General features: G+C 35.0%; 1 protein-coding gene across 2 annotated transcripts in view; it reads left to right on the top strand.

Annotated features, from left to right (window-relative positions):
• TRIP11 (thyroid hormone receptor interactor 11) overlaps positions 1–12,529 on the top strand; it is a 28,248-nt gene that overhangs the window by 8,953 nt on the left and 6,766 nt on the right. Inside the window, exons 7-15 of one of the 2 annotated variants that reach the window (XM_054634010.2) lie at positions 197–559; positions 1,229–1,269; positions 2,154–2,357; positions 3,350–6,376; positions 6,586–6,726; positions 6,939–7,132; positions 8,077–8,240; positions 8,566–8,669; positions 8,918–9,017. In XM_054634010.2, coding sequence (XP_054489985.2) covers positions 197–559; positions 1,229–1,269; positions 2,154–2,357; positions 3,350–6,376; positions 6,586–6,726; positions 6,939–7,132; positions 8,077–8,240; positions 8,566–8,669; positions 8,918–9,017 — 4,338 coding nt within the window. The remainder of the gene's footprint in view (positions 1–196; positions 560–1,228; positions 1,270–2,153; positions 2,358–3,349; positions 6,377–6,585; positions 6,727–6,938; positions 7,133–8,076; positions 8,241–8,565; positions 8,670–8,917; positions 9,018–12,529) is intronic. The other variant, XM_054634012.2, reaches the window with a different exon arrangement.

Below are 12,529 nucleotides of genomic sequence, written 5' to 3'. Positions count from 1 at the left end.
GCTCCTTGTCCTACCAGTAATATGTATAGAGCAGCTCCAAATGTTAAACCTATTTAACCAAGCTTTCTGTTGATGATGACCATGTCTTTGTTGTAGTCTATCTCCCTCTGTCAGGAGAAGAGGTGAAAGAAGAGAAGTACAAGATCTAGAGTGATGGTTTTGGTAAATAATGCAAATAATCTCTTTTGTCTTTTAGATGGTGTGAGCACTGATGCTGTGGATGACCCTAAAATTACTGAACAGAAAAAAAAAGCTCAGAGTCCAGATGGAGGACAGGTGGAAGAGTTGCAGGTTGTAAAGGACCTAGAGGAAGAAATAAGAAAATTAAATCACAAATTATCTTCTGCCAAAGCAGAAAACAAAAATCTTCTGAAAGAGCAAGAATTTGCAAAGCTAGAAAAAATCCAAATAGCACAAGATTATGAAAAGCTTAAATCTGACTTTGATGCACTTCAAAGGTCTGTGGCAGAACAAGATGCTCTCCTGAAAGAACAGAAGCAGCTCCAATCAAAGACATCACTACCACAAGATGTTGTCAGCCTACAGCAAGCATTGTTAGGTACTATGATTTTTTTATTATTATTATGTTTTTTTAGTATATTTTTACAAGTTTTCACTTCTAAAACTCAAAATTTGATTTTTGAATTTAAAACTGAATATGCACCTTTAAAGTATTGCTGTTTTAGAAAAGCATTGTCCATTGAAGTAAGATGAAACAGAAAAGAGAATCCTGTTAGGACTAATGTGGTTGTCATAGGGGCTTCTGATTAGGGAGGTAATCATGTCTGCCAACTGTTTGGTAGGGGTTTTTGTCTTTAAGTTAGCCTCAATAGAAGTTGTTTGTTTAAATTCAAAAAGTACATTTTTTTGTGTGTATGTATAAATATACTCAGTTGCTACTATCTTCTCCTTAAGGAAACACTAACATACCTGTTTAAGGAACATATCTGTAGGTAGAAAATACTTTAATATTTCATAACTGATGAACTCTAGTGCCAAAGTCCCCCTAATATGGGCTGAGTTGTGAGAGTAATACTCTGCTTTGAGGTGTGGTGACTGATGGTATGTTTGAGTCTTCTATGGCACTGATGCTTGTCATCACAAAATGCTGTGAAGCTATTCTCCTTGGAGCAGCAGAGTTCTATTTGGGCAAGGTAGAAGAATTTTTTTGTTTTATTGTTGTTTGAAAAGTAGTAAATTACCTATTTGATTTCATTTTCCTTTATAGAAGCAGAAAATGAAATAGCAAGACTTTCCAGTTTAAATCAGGTAAAGCAATTTCTAAATTGGTTTTTTGTTTTGTTGTTTTTTTTAACGTTTGCATTTCTACATAAATAACAATGTAATATAAAAAGAAATAATTGTAGTTTAATTCTGTAATTATATGTGGAATTTATAGAAACAATGCATTTTTGCTTGTGAAACTCCACAGTGTATTCTTTTAGGAAAACCATTCAAGTTCTACCCATCTCATTATTGCCTAGAAAGCTGTAACACACATTTTCAAAGTACTAATAGCATATTCTGTAAAATATGTCATTTTTCACTTCTGCTTTAGCACGTTTCAGTTTTGGCACTTACCAATTGTGAAATATTTCTCTTCTGTGTAGTGCTCACAATAATACTGCCTTCCATCTTACTGATGAAGTGAGGCAGTGGAACATATCACACCTTTAGTTCTTGGTGTTGTTGTCTTGGTCCTTTATGAGCTCTCAGACTTGAGAGATTTAGTTTATTTTACTTTGTATCCAGTAGCATTTTTCAACTGAGTATTTCTGTGTTTTGCATGCATTCAAGAGTTCCCATAGCATTGTTCATAATAATGTTATTTAGATGCCCTTGATTAAAACTTCCATCCCACCATGCAGCCTGCTGTGTTTGGGGTGGCTCTTGCAGTTATGTTAGTTTATCCCAGCTGTCAGTCCATACCTCAGAGGTGGATATAACTTCTTACCATACCATGCTTTTTGTGCAGAAGTTTATGCACTCTTAAACCAAGTGATGAAGAAATAAATATGTATGTATGAATGGTAGAGAGAAATACTTCCCAGCAAAAAATTTTTAACTGGGGTAGTATTTATGCAGGCTTAGAGATTCTAATGTAATTTCAGCTAGATAAAGTCTGATATTTACAATTTTTTTTTTATTTTGAGGGACTTGAGAAGGAACTGACAAGTGCACAACATAAACATGAGAATATTCTTTCTTCGAATACAGAGGATCAGAATTCAGAAATAAATCAGTTAAGACAAGATTTGGAAAGGAAAAAACATGAATTAGATGAAAGTGTTGCAGAAAGAGAAACATTAATAGCAGAGTTGGAAGAACTAGACAAGCAGAATCAAGAAGCTACTCAGGTAATAAATACTGCAACTAATTACTGAACTGCTGAATAAATGTTTTCAATTCTGTGTATGTGTATTTGTCTTTTAAGTTGATCTTTGAACATAGATAGCAGGAAAATACAAGTTATGTTTTGAGGTCTAAAAACCAATACTTGGGGCCAGTATTTCTCTCTATCTACCATCTCAATGTGAAATTCAGAAGTGCAAGTAAAACCCACTTGTTATAGACCAAGACGAAATAACAGCATGTCAGCTGTCCATAAGAGATGTTACTTTATGATGTCCAATTAAATAGTCCCTGATTTTTCATTGCAACACTTCTGATGAAATTTATCCTGGTAATATTCTGATCTGTCTTAGGTAGTATGCATTACAATGATTTTTGAAACTTTTTCCTTTATAATTTTTAATTATATTGAATATTTAAGTTACTTTATTGCAAGTTCTTTATAATATGAGCATTCCTGAAATAAAAAAGTCACCAATTATATATAATTATACCTCTTGGTCAGAGTTCCAGTATATTTGACCTGTAATTTGAGCTGCAAGCCATGTGTTTTCAATTTTATTGATTTACCAATGAATCACCTATGAAATGAATCCAAAGTTGAAACAAAAAGTTGAAAATAGAATATACAGGTAACTTAAATGTAATGCCACCCTTTTTTTAGCAATGGATGTTTGCTGAATTCCAAATGTCTTGACAAATTCTGACAGTTCTTTTTTTAAACAGGTCTTTTTTTATTTCTTCATTTAGGTAGTTATGGTTCTTTTAGGGGTGGTGGTTTTTTTTTTCTTTTTTTGTAGGGAAATGTAATCTGTTCTTATTTGATATTTGGTTTTAATTAATTTAGCATTGACTAGTTGATACTACTTATGTTGGCAACTAAGAAACATTGTTTTCTCTCAATTTTTTTTTATTGTTTAGAGGATAGAAGTGAATGAAATGCATAGTTCAACTGCTTTTGCTACCCTAATGAATTCTGTTTTGTGTTCATTTCTAGCATATGATTACACTGAAAGAGCAGCTGAAGCAACACACAGAAACTGATAGTATCATCAAACAGCTGAAGCTTGACATAGATTGTGAAAGAAAGAAAGTATCAGAATTAGAAAGTGAGAAGATGAAAGCTTTTAAAGAGTTAGATAGTCAGAAAGAAAAACTAAGCCACTGTTCATATGCACTTAATGATTTGCATATAACTAAGCAGCAGCTACAAGACAATATTAAAGATCTTCAGGAACAATTAAGGAAAGCCCAGGAGTGTAATTCACATAGTAAAAAAGAAATTGGAGAGTTGCAGCAGAGACTAAAAGAAAGAGAGGAGGAACTTCGTGTATCCTTGAGCAAGTTAACAGAAAAAAACAATGAGGAGTCTAACTACACTTGTCAAGATCTGATTCTGAAAGAAAGAGAAGTAGAAATTGCAAAACTACAGGAGGATGTTTCAGAAGGCAAACAAATAAATGAAGATCTACAGAAATCTCTGTCTAATCTCAGAATAGAAAATGGAAAGCTGATGACAGCCATTGAAGAACTAAAACAGGAGTTAAGTGATGCTATTTCTGAGAAAAAGAAAGTTCATTTGGAAAAAGACACTCTTGTGGAGGCTTTGAAAATGGAAAAAAAGCAGTTAGAGAGTGAATTAAATGAGACAGGGAAGAGGCTTTTGGAACAGGCACGTAATTACGAGCAAACTATTGAGGATCTGTCAAAGGCGCGTAGTATGGATACCAGTGCCCTGCAGCTCGAACACCAGCGCCTGGTGAAGCTTCATCAAGAGAAAGACTTTAAGCTTGCTGAGCTTAAAAAGACTGTTGAGCAGATGGAGCTTGACCATCAAGAAACAAAAGAGATGTTGACTACTAGCTTAGGAGGACAAAAGCAGTTGACAGATCTCATAAAAGAGAAAGAGGTATTCATTGAAAAATACAAAAATCAAGCCTTACAGGCGAAGCAGGAACTTGAGGAATATATGGAAGTTTCAAAAAAGCAGGATGTCTTAAAACAGAACTTGGAGGAAAAAGACAGAAGTCTTGCAGTCATGAAGGAAGAAAATAATCATTTGAAAGAAGAAATTGAACGGCTAAAGGATCAGCAAAGTAGATCTACACCTGTGGTTGAGCCTAAAACTTTAGATATTATTATTGAACTTGAAAGTGAGGTAACACAGTTAAAAGTGATAAAGAATAATCTTGAAGAAGAAATAAAAGTTCACAAAAAAACAATAGAAGATCAGAATCAAGCAACAGTGAAACTTCAGCAGTCACTGCAGGAGCAGCGAAAGGAAATAGATGAGTCCAAATTGCAGTGTCAGCAAATGAATGTCACACATGAAAGACTCTTTTTAGAAAAAGATGAGGAAATCAAAAATTTGCAGAAAACAATTGAACAAATTAAAACTCAGTTGCACAAAGAGAGACAGATTATTCAGACTGATGCTTCTGATCTTTTTCAGGAAACCAAGGTTCAGACTCTTAATGGAGAAAATGGAAATGAAAAACATGACTTATCAAAAGCTGAAATCGAAAGACTGGTCAAAGGTATCAAAGAAAGGGAGATGGAGATTAAGCTGTTAAATGAAAAGAATATTTCTCTAAGTCAGCAAATTGATCAGTTGTCTAAGGATGAAGTTGGTAAACTTACTCGGATCATTCAAGAGAAAGATTTAGAAATACAAGCTCTTAATGCTAGGGTTTCCTCAGCTTCCTACAGACAGGATGTTCTTTCCCTTCAGCAGCAGCTGCAAGCTTATGTACTGGAAAGAGAACAAGTACTAGCAGTTCTAAGTGAAAAGACAAGGGAGAACAGTCAGTTAAAAACAGAATATCGTAATATCATGGACATGGTTGCTGCTAAAGAAGCAGCTTTGGTGAGGTTGCAAGAGGAGAACCGAAGGTTATCCAGTAGATCTGACAACAGCAGTCAGGACATGTCTAGAGAAACTATTCAGAATCTGTCCCGTATCATTCGAGAAAAAGACATTGAAATCGATGCCCTAAGTCAAAAATGCCAAACCTTATTGACTGTCTTGCAGACATCCAGTACAGGTGCTGATAATGGGGCAGGGGGTGTGAACAGTAACCAGTTTGAGGAACTTCTGCAAGAACGTGATAAACTGAAACAGCAAGTAAAGAAAATGGAAGAGTGGAAACAACAAGTAATAACCACAGTCCAGAACATGCAGCATGAGTCAGCTCACCTCCAGGAAGAGTTGCACAGGCTGCAAGCACAAATTTCAGTTGAAAGTGATAGTACTTCAAGGCTGCAGGTAGATTATAATGGCTTGATTCAGAGTTATGAACAGAATGAGAAAAAGCTGAAAAGTTTTAGCCAGGAATTAGCACAAGTTCAACACAGCATAGGACAACTTTATAACACTAAGGATCTTCTCCTGAGCAAACTGGATTTGGTAACACCATCTGTGGCAACAGCTGCTACCGTTTCACAGCTTTCAGGTGTTCAATGCAGTCCTTCTGAAGCGCTTAATGAGGAATCTAAACTCCTTCAAAATGAGTTGGAACAACTGAAAAAAAAGTTACAAGAAAAAGATTCAACTATCAGGATTCTTCAGGAAAACAATCAGCGATTATCTGATTCTGTTGCTACAGCATCAGAGATTGAAAGAAAGAGTCAAGAAGGAACTGAATCAGAGATGAGACAGATCAAAGAAAAACATGATGTCTTACAGAAGTCACTAAGAGAAAAAGATATATTAATTAAATCTAAAAGTGATCAGTTACTTTCTGTGAGTGAAAATCTTAGTAACAAAGAAAATGAAAATGAGCTTTTGAAGCAAGCTGTAACTAATCTAAAAGAAAGAAATTTAATTTTAGAAATGGATATTCGAAAACTGAAAGAAGAAAATGAAAAAATAGTTGCAAGGTGCAGGGAAAAAGAAACAGAATTCCGTGCACTTCAGGAGACTAATATGCAATTTTCAATGATGCTGAAAGAGAAAGAGTTTGAGTCTCACTCAATGAAGGAAAAAGCTCTTGCTTTTGAGAAGCTGTTGAAAGACAAAGAACAGGTATGTACATTCATACTTATGACCATCTCTTCAAACTAGACAAGTTCAAAGTAATATGCTTCCTGGATATTTTTCTGTGTTGCAAGGCCATAGATGTCCTGCCCTATTCCTTGTTAGATTAGTTGTATCTTTACACTCTTCCTGGCAAAGACTATGCCTCAGATAAAATTGTTGGCCATGTTTGAAATATTTGTTTATGTCTTCAACAGGGCAAGACAGGAGAATTGAATCAGCTGTTAAATGAAGTTAAATCAATGCAGGAAAAGGCTGTTACTTTTCAGCAGGAGAGAGACCAAGTGATGGTAGCACTCAAACAGAAGCAAATGGAGAGCAGTGCCCTGCAGAGTGAGGTACCACCAAATAATTTATAGTTGCAAGAAATAAACGAGAAAATAATAAGAAATTGCATCTGTAATATTTTTTGGATTATTTTAGTAGCAGTCACTTGTTAAAAGCACTTAATACACTTGCAGTGTGATTCAGTGGATACGTGTTACATTTTTTACTTAATTTTTTTTATATGAAGTGGCAGTCCAAGCAACTTAAGGTATGTTCTACACAGGTGCAGCATTTGCATGAGAAGGAGCAGCGCCTAAATCAGGAACTGGAGAGGCTGAGGAATCACCTTTTGGAAATGGAAGACTCATACACCAGAGAGGCTTTAGCTGCAGAAGACAGAGAGGTCAAGCTAAGAAAAAAAGTTTTGATTTTGGAAGAAAAACTTGCATCTTCATCTACTGCAGTGGAGAATGCCAGGTAGTCTTAAATATCATAGTTAACTAAACTGGTGCTGATGTCTCCATTATATTGAGCTGCTGTCCTGTACATACTAAGCACTTGAAAAAACAAAAAGATACAAATTTTGTAACTCAAAATCACGAGGGTGATTTGAAATAGACTTGACTACTGTCAAGAATTTAATGTATTTTTCCTTTCAGTAACAACTGTTGAAACCTTACATCATCCACGGTGCTTAGAACTAGAAAAAAAAAAATCCTTATCCTATCAATTTAGCTGTGTGTTAAAGTTTGAAAGAGTCTTATTTTATATACTTCAATGCACAAATGTGCATTGTCTGTGACTGTCATGCCTTGTGAATTGCTTTAGAGACACTTACACATTTGTACTTTGTGCCTGATAACCATGGAAAGTATACACTGCTGAGAACTTCCTTCTTCATAGTGTAAACATATAGAGCAAGATGCACTGAATTTCTCATGAGTAGCAGAATCTGGGAGGCTAGAATATCTTTGCACAATGGGAAATTAAGTGGAGCATTCAGTCATTAGTAAGTAGGAAGATATACTGAGTTCTTGAAGACTGGGGTTAAAAGTAAAAACTGGTAGAAAGATCTATTGATTCATAGTAATCGAAGCAGACAACTAGGAAGATACAGATTTTTTTTATTTTTTTTAAGATGCTGTTATAATAATGAACAAAAACTAGGATTTTTTAAAATGCATTTCAAACCAAAGAAGTTCATGAGGATTTTTTTCTTTGATTGTCAAAATTTTGTTGCCAGATTTCTTTTAAATCTCTTTTTAGGTTGGTTTTGTTTGTTTTTAAAGAGGAATCGGGGGGGAAATACCATAATTTTTGTAAGTTGTGCTCAAAAATTTTGGTAAGATGTTTTTTGGTGGGATTTAATTTTCACTGTAATAAGTTCTGTTATTTAAGTAATGTATCTTGTTTTCATTAAGTCATCAGGCTAGTCTGCAAGTTGAATCTTTGCAAGAGCAGTTAAACCTCGTTTCCAAGCAGAGAGATGAAACCATGCTGCAGCTGACCATCTCCCAGGACCAAGTGAAGCAGTATGCACTGTCTCTGGCCAACCTGCAGATGGTACTAGAGCAGTTCCAACAGGGTAAGGTTTGTCAAGAAGTAGCAAAGATTGCAACAAGTATTTTGCAGCTGAATAGTTACCATATTTTGGTGCTTTTGAAGTATTAGTTACCTCGTTTCCTTTTTGATAGCTTGAACTTCAGAATCTCTTCTCTATTAAAAAAGTTGAAAAAACCAATTCTGTGAAAACTATTGATCCATATCACATTTATGGAATTTGAATTCCACCTCTATCTCGTGAAGACCAGATATGATAATGCTGAGGTTTTGCAATTGCATATCCCAAGAAGAGTTACTTGTTGTAAATTAAGATAGTTTTGTTTTGTCTCTTATTTTTAATTCTTTAGAAGAAAAGGCTATGTATTCAGCAGAGCTGGAGAGACACCAAAAACAGAGTGCAGAATGGAAGAAGAAAGCAGAAAACCTAGAAGAAAAAGTTGTATCACTGCAGGTGGGCTGAATAATGAAATTGAACCTTGTGAAACTAGATTGAAATTCTTCACTGAGCAAGCAAAATAGCATTTTTCTGCTGACCCTCTGTTTTCTGAGGGTGTTTACAATCCAGTTATTTGAAAGAACAAGTAATTGCAGTCTCTTCATCTGTTGTGAAAGATGTGTGTGGTATTAGGGTAATGTGATATTGATCTCTCTGCTTCTCTTTTTTTTTTTTTTTTTTTCCCTTTCCTACCCTCTATTTAGGAGAGTTTAGAAGAGGCAAATGCAGCTCTGGATGCAGCATCCAGGCTTACTGAGCAGCTTGACATCAAAGAAGAGCAGATTGAAGAACTTAAGAAAGAAGGTACATTTTTTTATGTCTACTTAAAATATTTCAACAGCTGAGGAGATAATGTAGTATTCCTAGAAACTTACCAAAATTCATATCCTATGAGGGACTAATTCTGTGCCACATTCTGAGGACTTTCTTGTTTATAAAGCAAATATGAAAAAGTATATTTACCTTCTGTTAGACATCTTTCTCAAAAAGTAGAAAGTTTTTTGTAGAAGTTTTTTGGGTTTTGGGGGTTTTTTCCTGTAAATACCAAGACACTTGATTTAGCTCTGTAAGTGTCTTTTTTAAAAGTTGGTGAAATGCCAAATGTTGTCAGATTTTCCAAAGTAGCTACCATATTTGACATAAATACAGGAGTACAGTGAGGTAAAGGTGTGCAGTTGGTAAGAGACATAGAGGCAGCAGCTCTTGCACAGATGTGACTGCCATCTCTGCTGGGTGCAGTAGTAACTCATGCTTTCAACATATGCAACTAATTATTGCTATTCCTTTTTAAATGATAATAAGTCTTACTCTTGTAATAAGTGATGTTTTCTTGAAGCATTCTTGCTTATGACAGATAGATGGTGTGAGATCTCATTTGAAAATCTTCAAGATTCCAGCAAGAACTCTACAAAAAACAGTCTATTGCTTTTCTGCTACATATTTGAATATGTACTTACTTAAATTTACTTCTCTCCAAGTGCAATTTGGCATCCAAGTGGGCATCATAGATGTGCTTCCTGAGTTCACATATGAATTTTATAGGGTCAATTAAATTTCAAGCTGCTACATAATGTACAACTACTGATCTGTTTTTGAATTGGCTGATCTGTATGTCTATGTCTCACTGCAGACATTCACAGCAAAAGTTCACAAACCCTGGATTGAAATTAACTTTGGCATAGGCAAATACTGCTCTTAAATGGGAAGTTCTTCATTACTGTTTATTTTCTTGTTAAAACCTTGCTTAAGAAAGCAGGAGGGGTTTAAACTCGGAGAGAAAACTAAGTATCAAGCAGTGTTGTATTGGCAAGCAATTTACTTGATAAAAAATTGAAATGGAATCGCTGCATAAAGGAAATAGCACTTTAATGTTGTTGTAGAGTAAATAATGACTTTTATAGAAAGAAAAAATAACACTTCGTATTCTCTATTTATACAAGAAAACATAAAATGTCTTATTGCAGATTGGCCAAATACATTCCCAGACACAGTTTTGTTAGCCAAATCTTTTGAAGGATTTCTTCATGGATTTTTTGGCAGAAGAAGTGATTTTAATGGAAAAGTATAAGATGTACCAGATGCAGTTTTCTGGATTGCCATAAATGGTTAACAAATTATTGGACACTGTAAATGTCTGGTTTACAGCAGTCCATGCTGAGTTTTGGCTCAGGACATTTTTGTTACTTAGTCTTTTCATACACCCCAAGTACATGTTTAAGTCCTTTTCAGCTGTAGGATTCTATTTTTGAGGGAAACGTTCTATTTAAAAAATATTTTTAAGATAAAGTTGCATAATCACTGTAGATAGGATATAGCTGTGTAGTGGTCCTGAAAAGTTCATCCTCTTTGATATAAATTTTCATTTAAATTATTAATGCTTTTCATTTTGTTTAAATTATTAATACTTTTGTTTTAAGATCCATCATAAAGGAATAAATGAAATTAATAAAAATTGAAAAAGCAACAAAGCAACTCACAATTGTCTTGCTTTGTAGAGAAATAGCAACAGTGTAAAATTTAATTGAAATTTGTTTTCAAATGCTGCTTGTTTATCTTTTTGTGGCATTGGTAGTATAACTCTTTATTCCCTTCTGTTCTGTGGACATGCAAATAACAACTCACCTATGTATGCTCCTGCAGCTGAATCATTCTATAATCATATTACCTATGTTTTCCTTCAAGTATTGGTGTCCTATTTAACCATGTTTACAAAATAGCATAATTTTAAGTAAATGTAAACTTTTAAACCATGAATTAATTCTCCTGTACCTCACCCTGGTGTGTTGAGAGAGAAGTGCTGAAGAGCAGCCACACTATTGGAATGGAATTTGATGCATATGGATGTAGTTGTTGCAAGATAGATTGTTGTATAGTACATGTTTTCCTTTAGTTTTAACTTGCTCTGAATGAGGAGCTTACTCTGTGTGTTCCTTGAATAAGAACTTTCCCAGCATGACATTAGGTTGTTCTATTTTGTACTCCTTAAAATTCATATTTGTGAAGGAAAATGTTTGCATAAAGATGTGGAGTACAGGAGAACAGGGCATATTAGGTTGCATCCATTTCACAGACTGGCTCTTTGATGTGTATACATATGAAATCTCTGTGTGAATTCTCATGGAGTTAATTAATTAGTGTTAATTGAGAACCGTGTTTTGTCAACGTAGTTGTGCCATGTACTTATTAAAGATGGAAAGCTGTGGAAATGAGCAGAATCCCTTTCCATGCACCACAGATTATTTCAAGGTTGTAAAAAATTCATAGAAGTCATTTTTCTTACAATGTTGAGGCTTTTTAGAAATTAACTATGAGATAGATGAAAGAAAAGTGTATCTTTTGTGGCTTTTTAATGAAGCATTTTTAACTAACATGAGCCCAAAAACTGTTAAAAACTAAGCTGACCAGCAGTTTTTCCAAAGGATTTGGAGGTAAGCATTACACCTCGTAGGGAGAGAGGAGAAAAAGTTCATCCCATCTGCTTATATCTGTAATGTAGAGTTGGTCTTCACATGGACAGTCCATTTTACAGTATATTTGTCAGGTTTTTGTGTGTGAATAAGGCTTAATTGTACTTTTATTAGGCTTCAGAGGTAGTATGTTGCAGAACGCCAGTTCGGTGAGGAATGACACTTTTGCTGTCTTTCTGGTCTTAGGCCACCTCATACTCATTGACTTATAATTCTGGCCTACTTATTCAGCTTGCAGGCCATGATGCATGACTGAAGTGTTTGCCATTTTTTTCTCAGTCCTTTTTTGGTTCATGATAGCATTTAATTTCTTCCATTCATAGTTTTGTTCCCAAAAGTGGGGGTAATCTTGCATAGGTCTGCCTCTCTTGCTAGTATACTGAATTTTGAAGCACAACACTGTTTCTATGGTGCATTAGTGTGTCCCAGCATGCTGTTTCCAGGGCTTGCATCAGACACAGGAGTGGGAAGGGTCCAAACAGAACAGGCAGACCATCAACAAGCTCCTGATGTTGCTCTGCTAGCAAATAATGCATCTAGGAAACTTAAGAACTCCTTGGTGCTTCAAAGGAGCAACTTGATGGTAGAGTACACAGAATATCTGGGCTTGGATAATATTGGAGGTTATGAACAGAGATCAAAAAGACCTGATGCCACCATGGAATTTGGTCATTATGAAGAAGATTGCCACCAATCTTCAAGATTGAAGAAGATTCAGACCTTGCTGAAGAGTTTCTTTCTAGTTCTATATTATTTAGATAGAAAAGAGCAGTTCATCAGACCTTCTGCAGTGGGTTTGTTTGTTTAATGTGTGGTCCTGTACTTTGAGTATCATTCCTGAAATTTCAG

The sequence above is a fragment of the Agelaius phoeniceus genome, chromosome 6 (genome assembly GCF_051311805.1).
Source record: "Agelaius phoeniceus isolate bAgePho1 chromosome 6, bAgePho1.hap1, whole genome shotgun sequence".
In the NCBI taxonomy this organism is placed as follows: domain Eukaryota; kingdom Metazoa; phylum Chordata; class Aves; order Passeriformes; family Icteridae; genus Agelaius; species Agelaius phoeniceus.
Note: the sequence above shows the minus strand (reverse complement) of the source record. Positions and strands in the feature narration are given on the sequence as shown.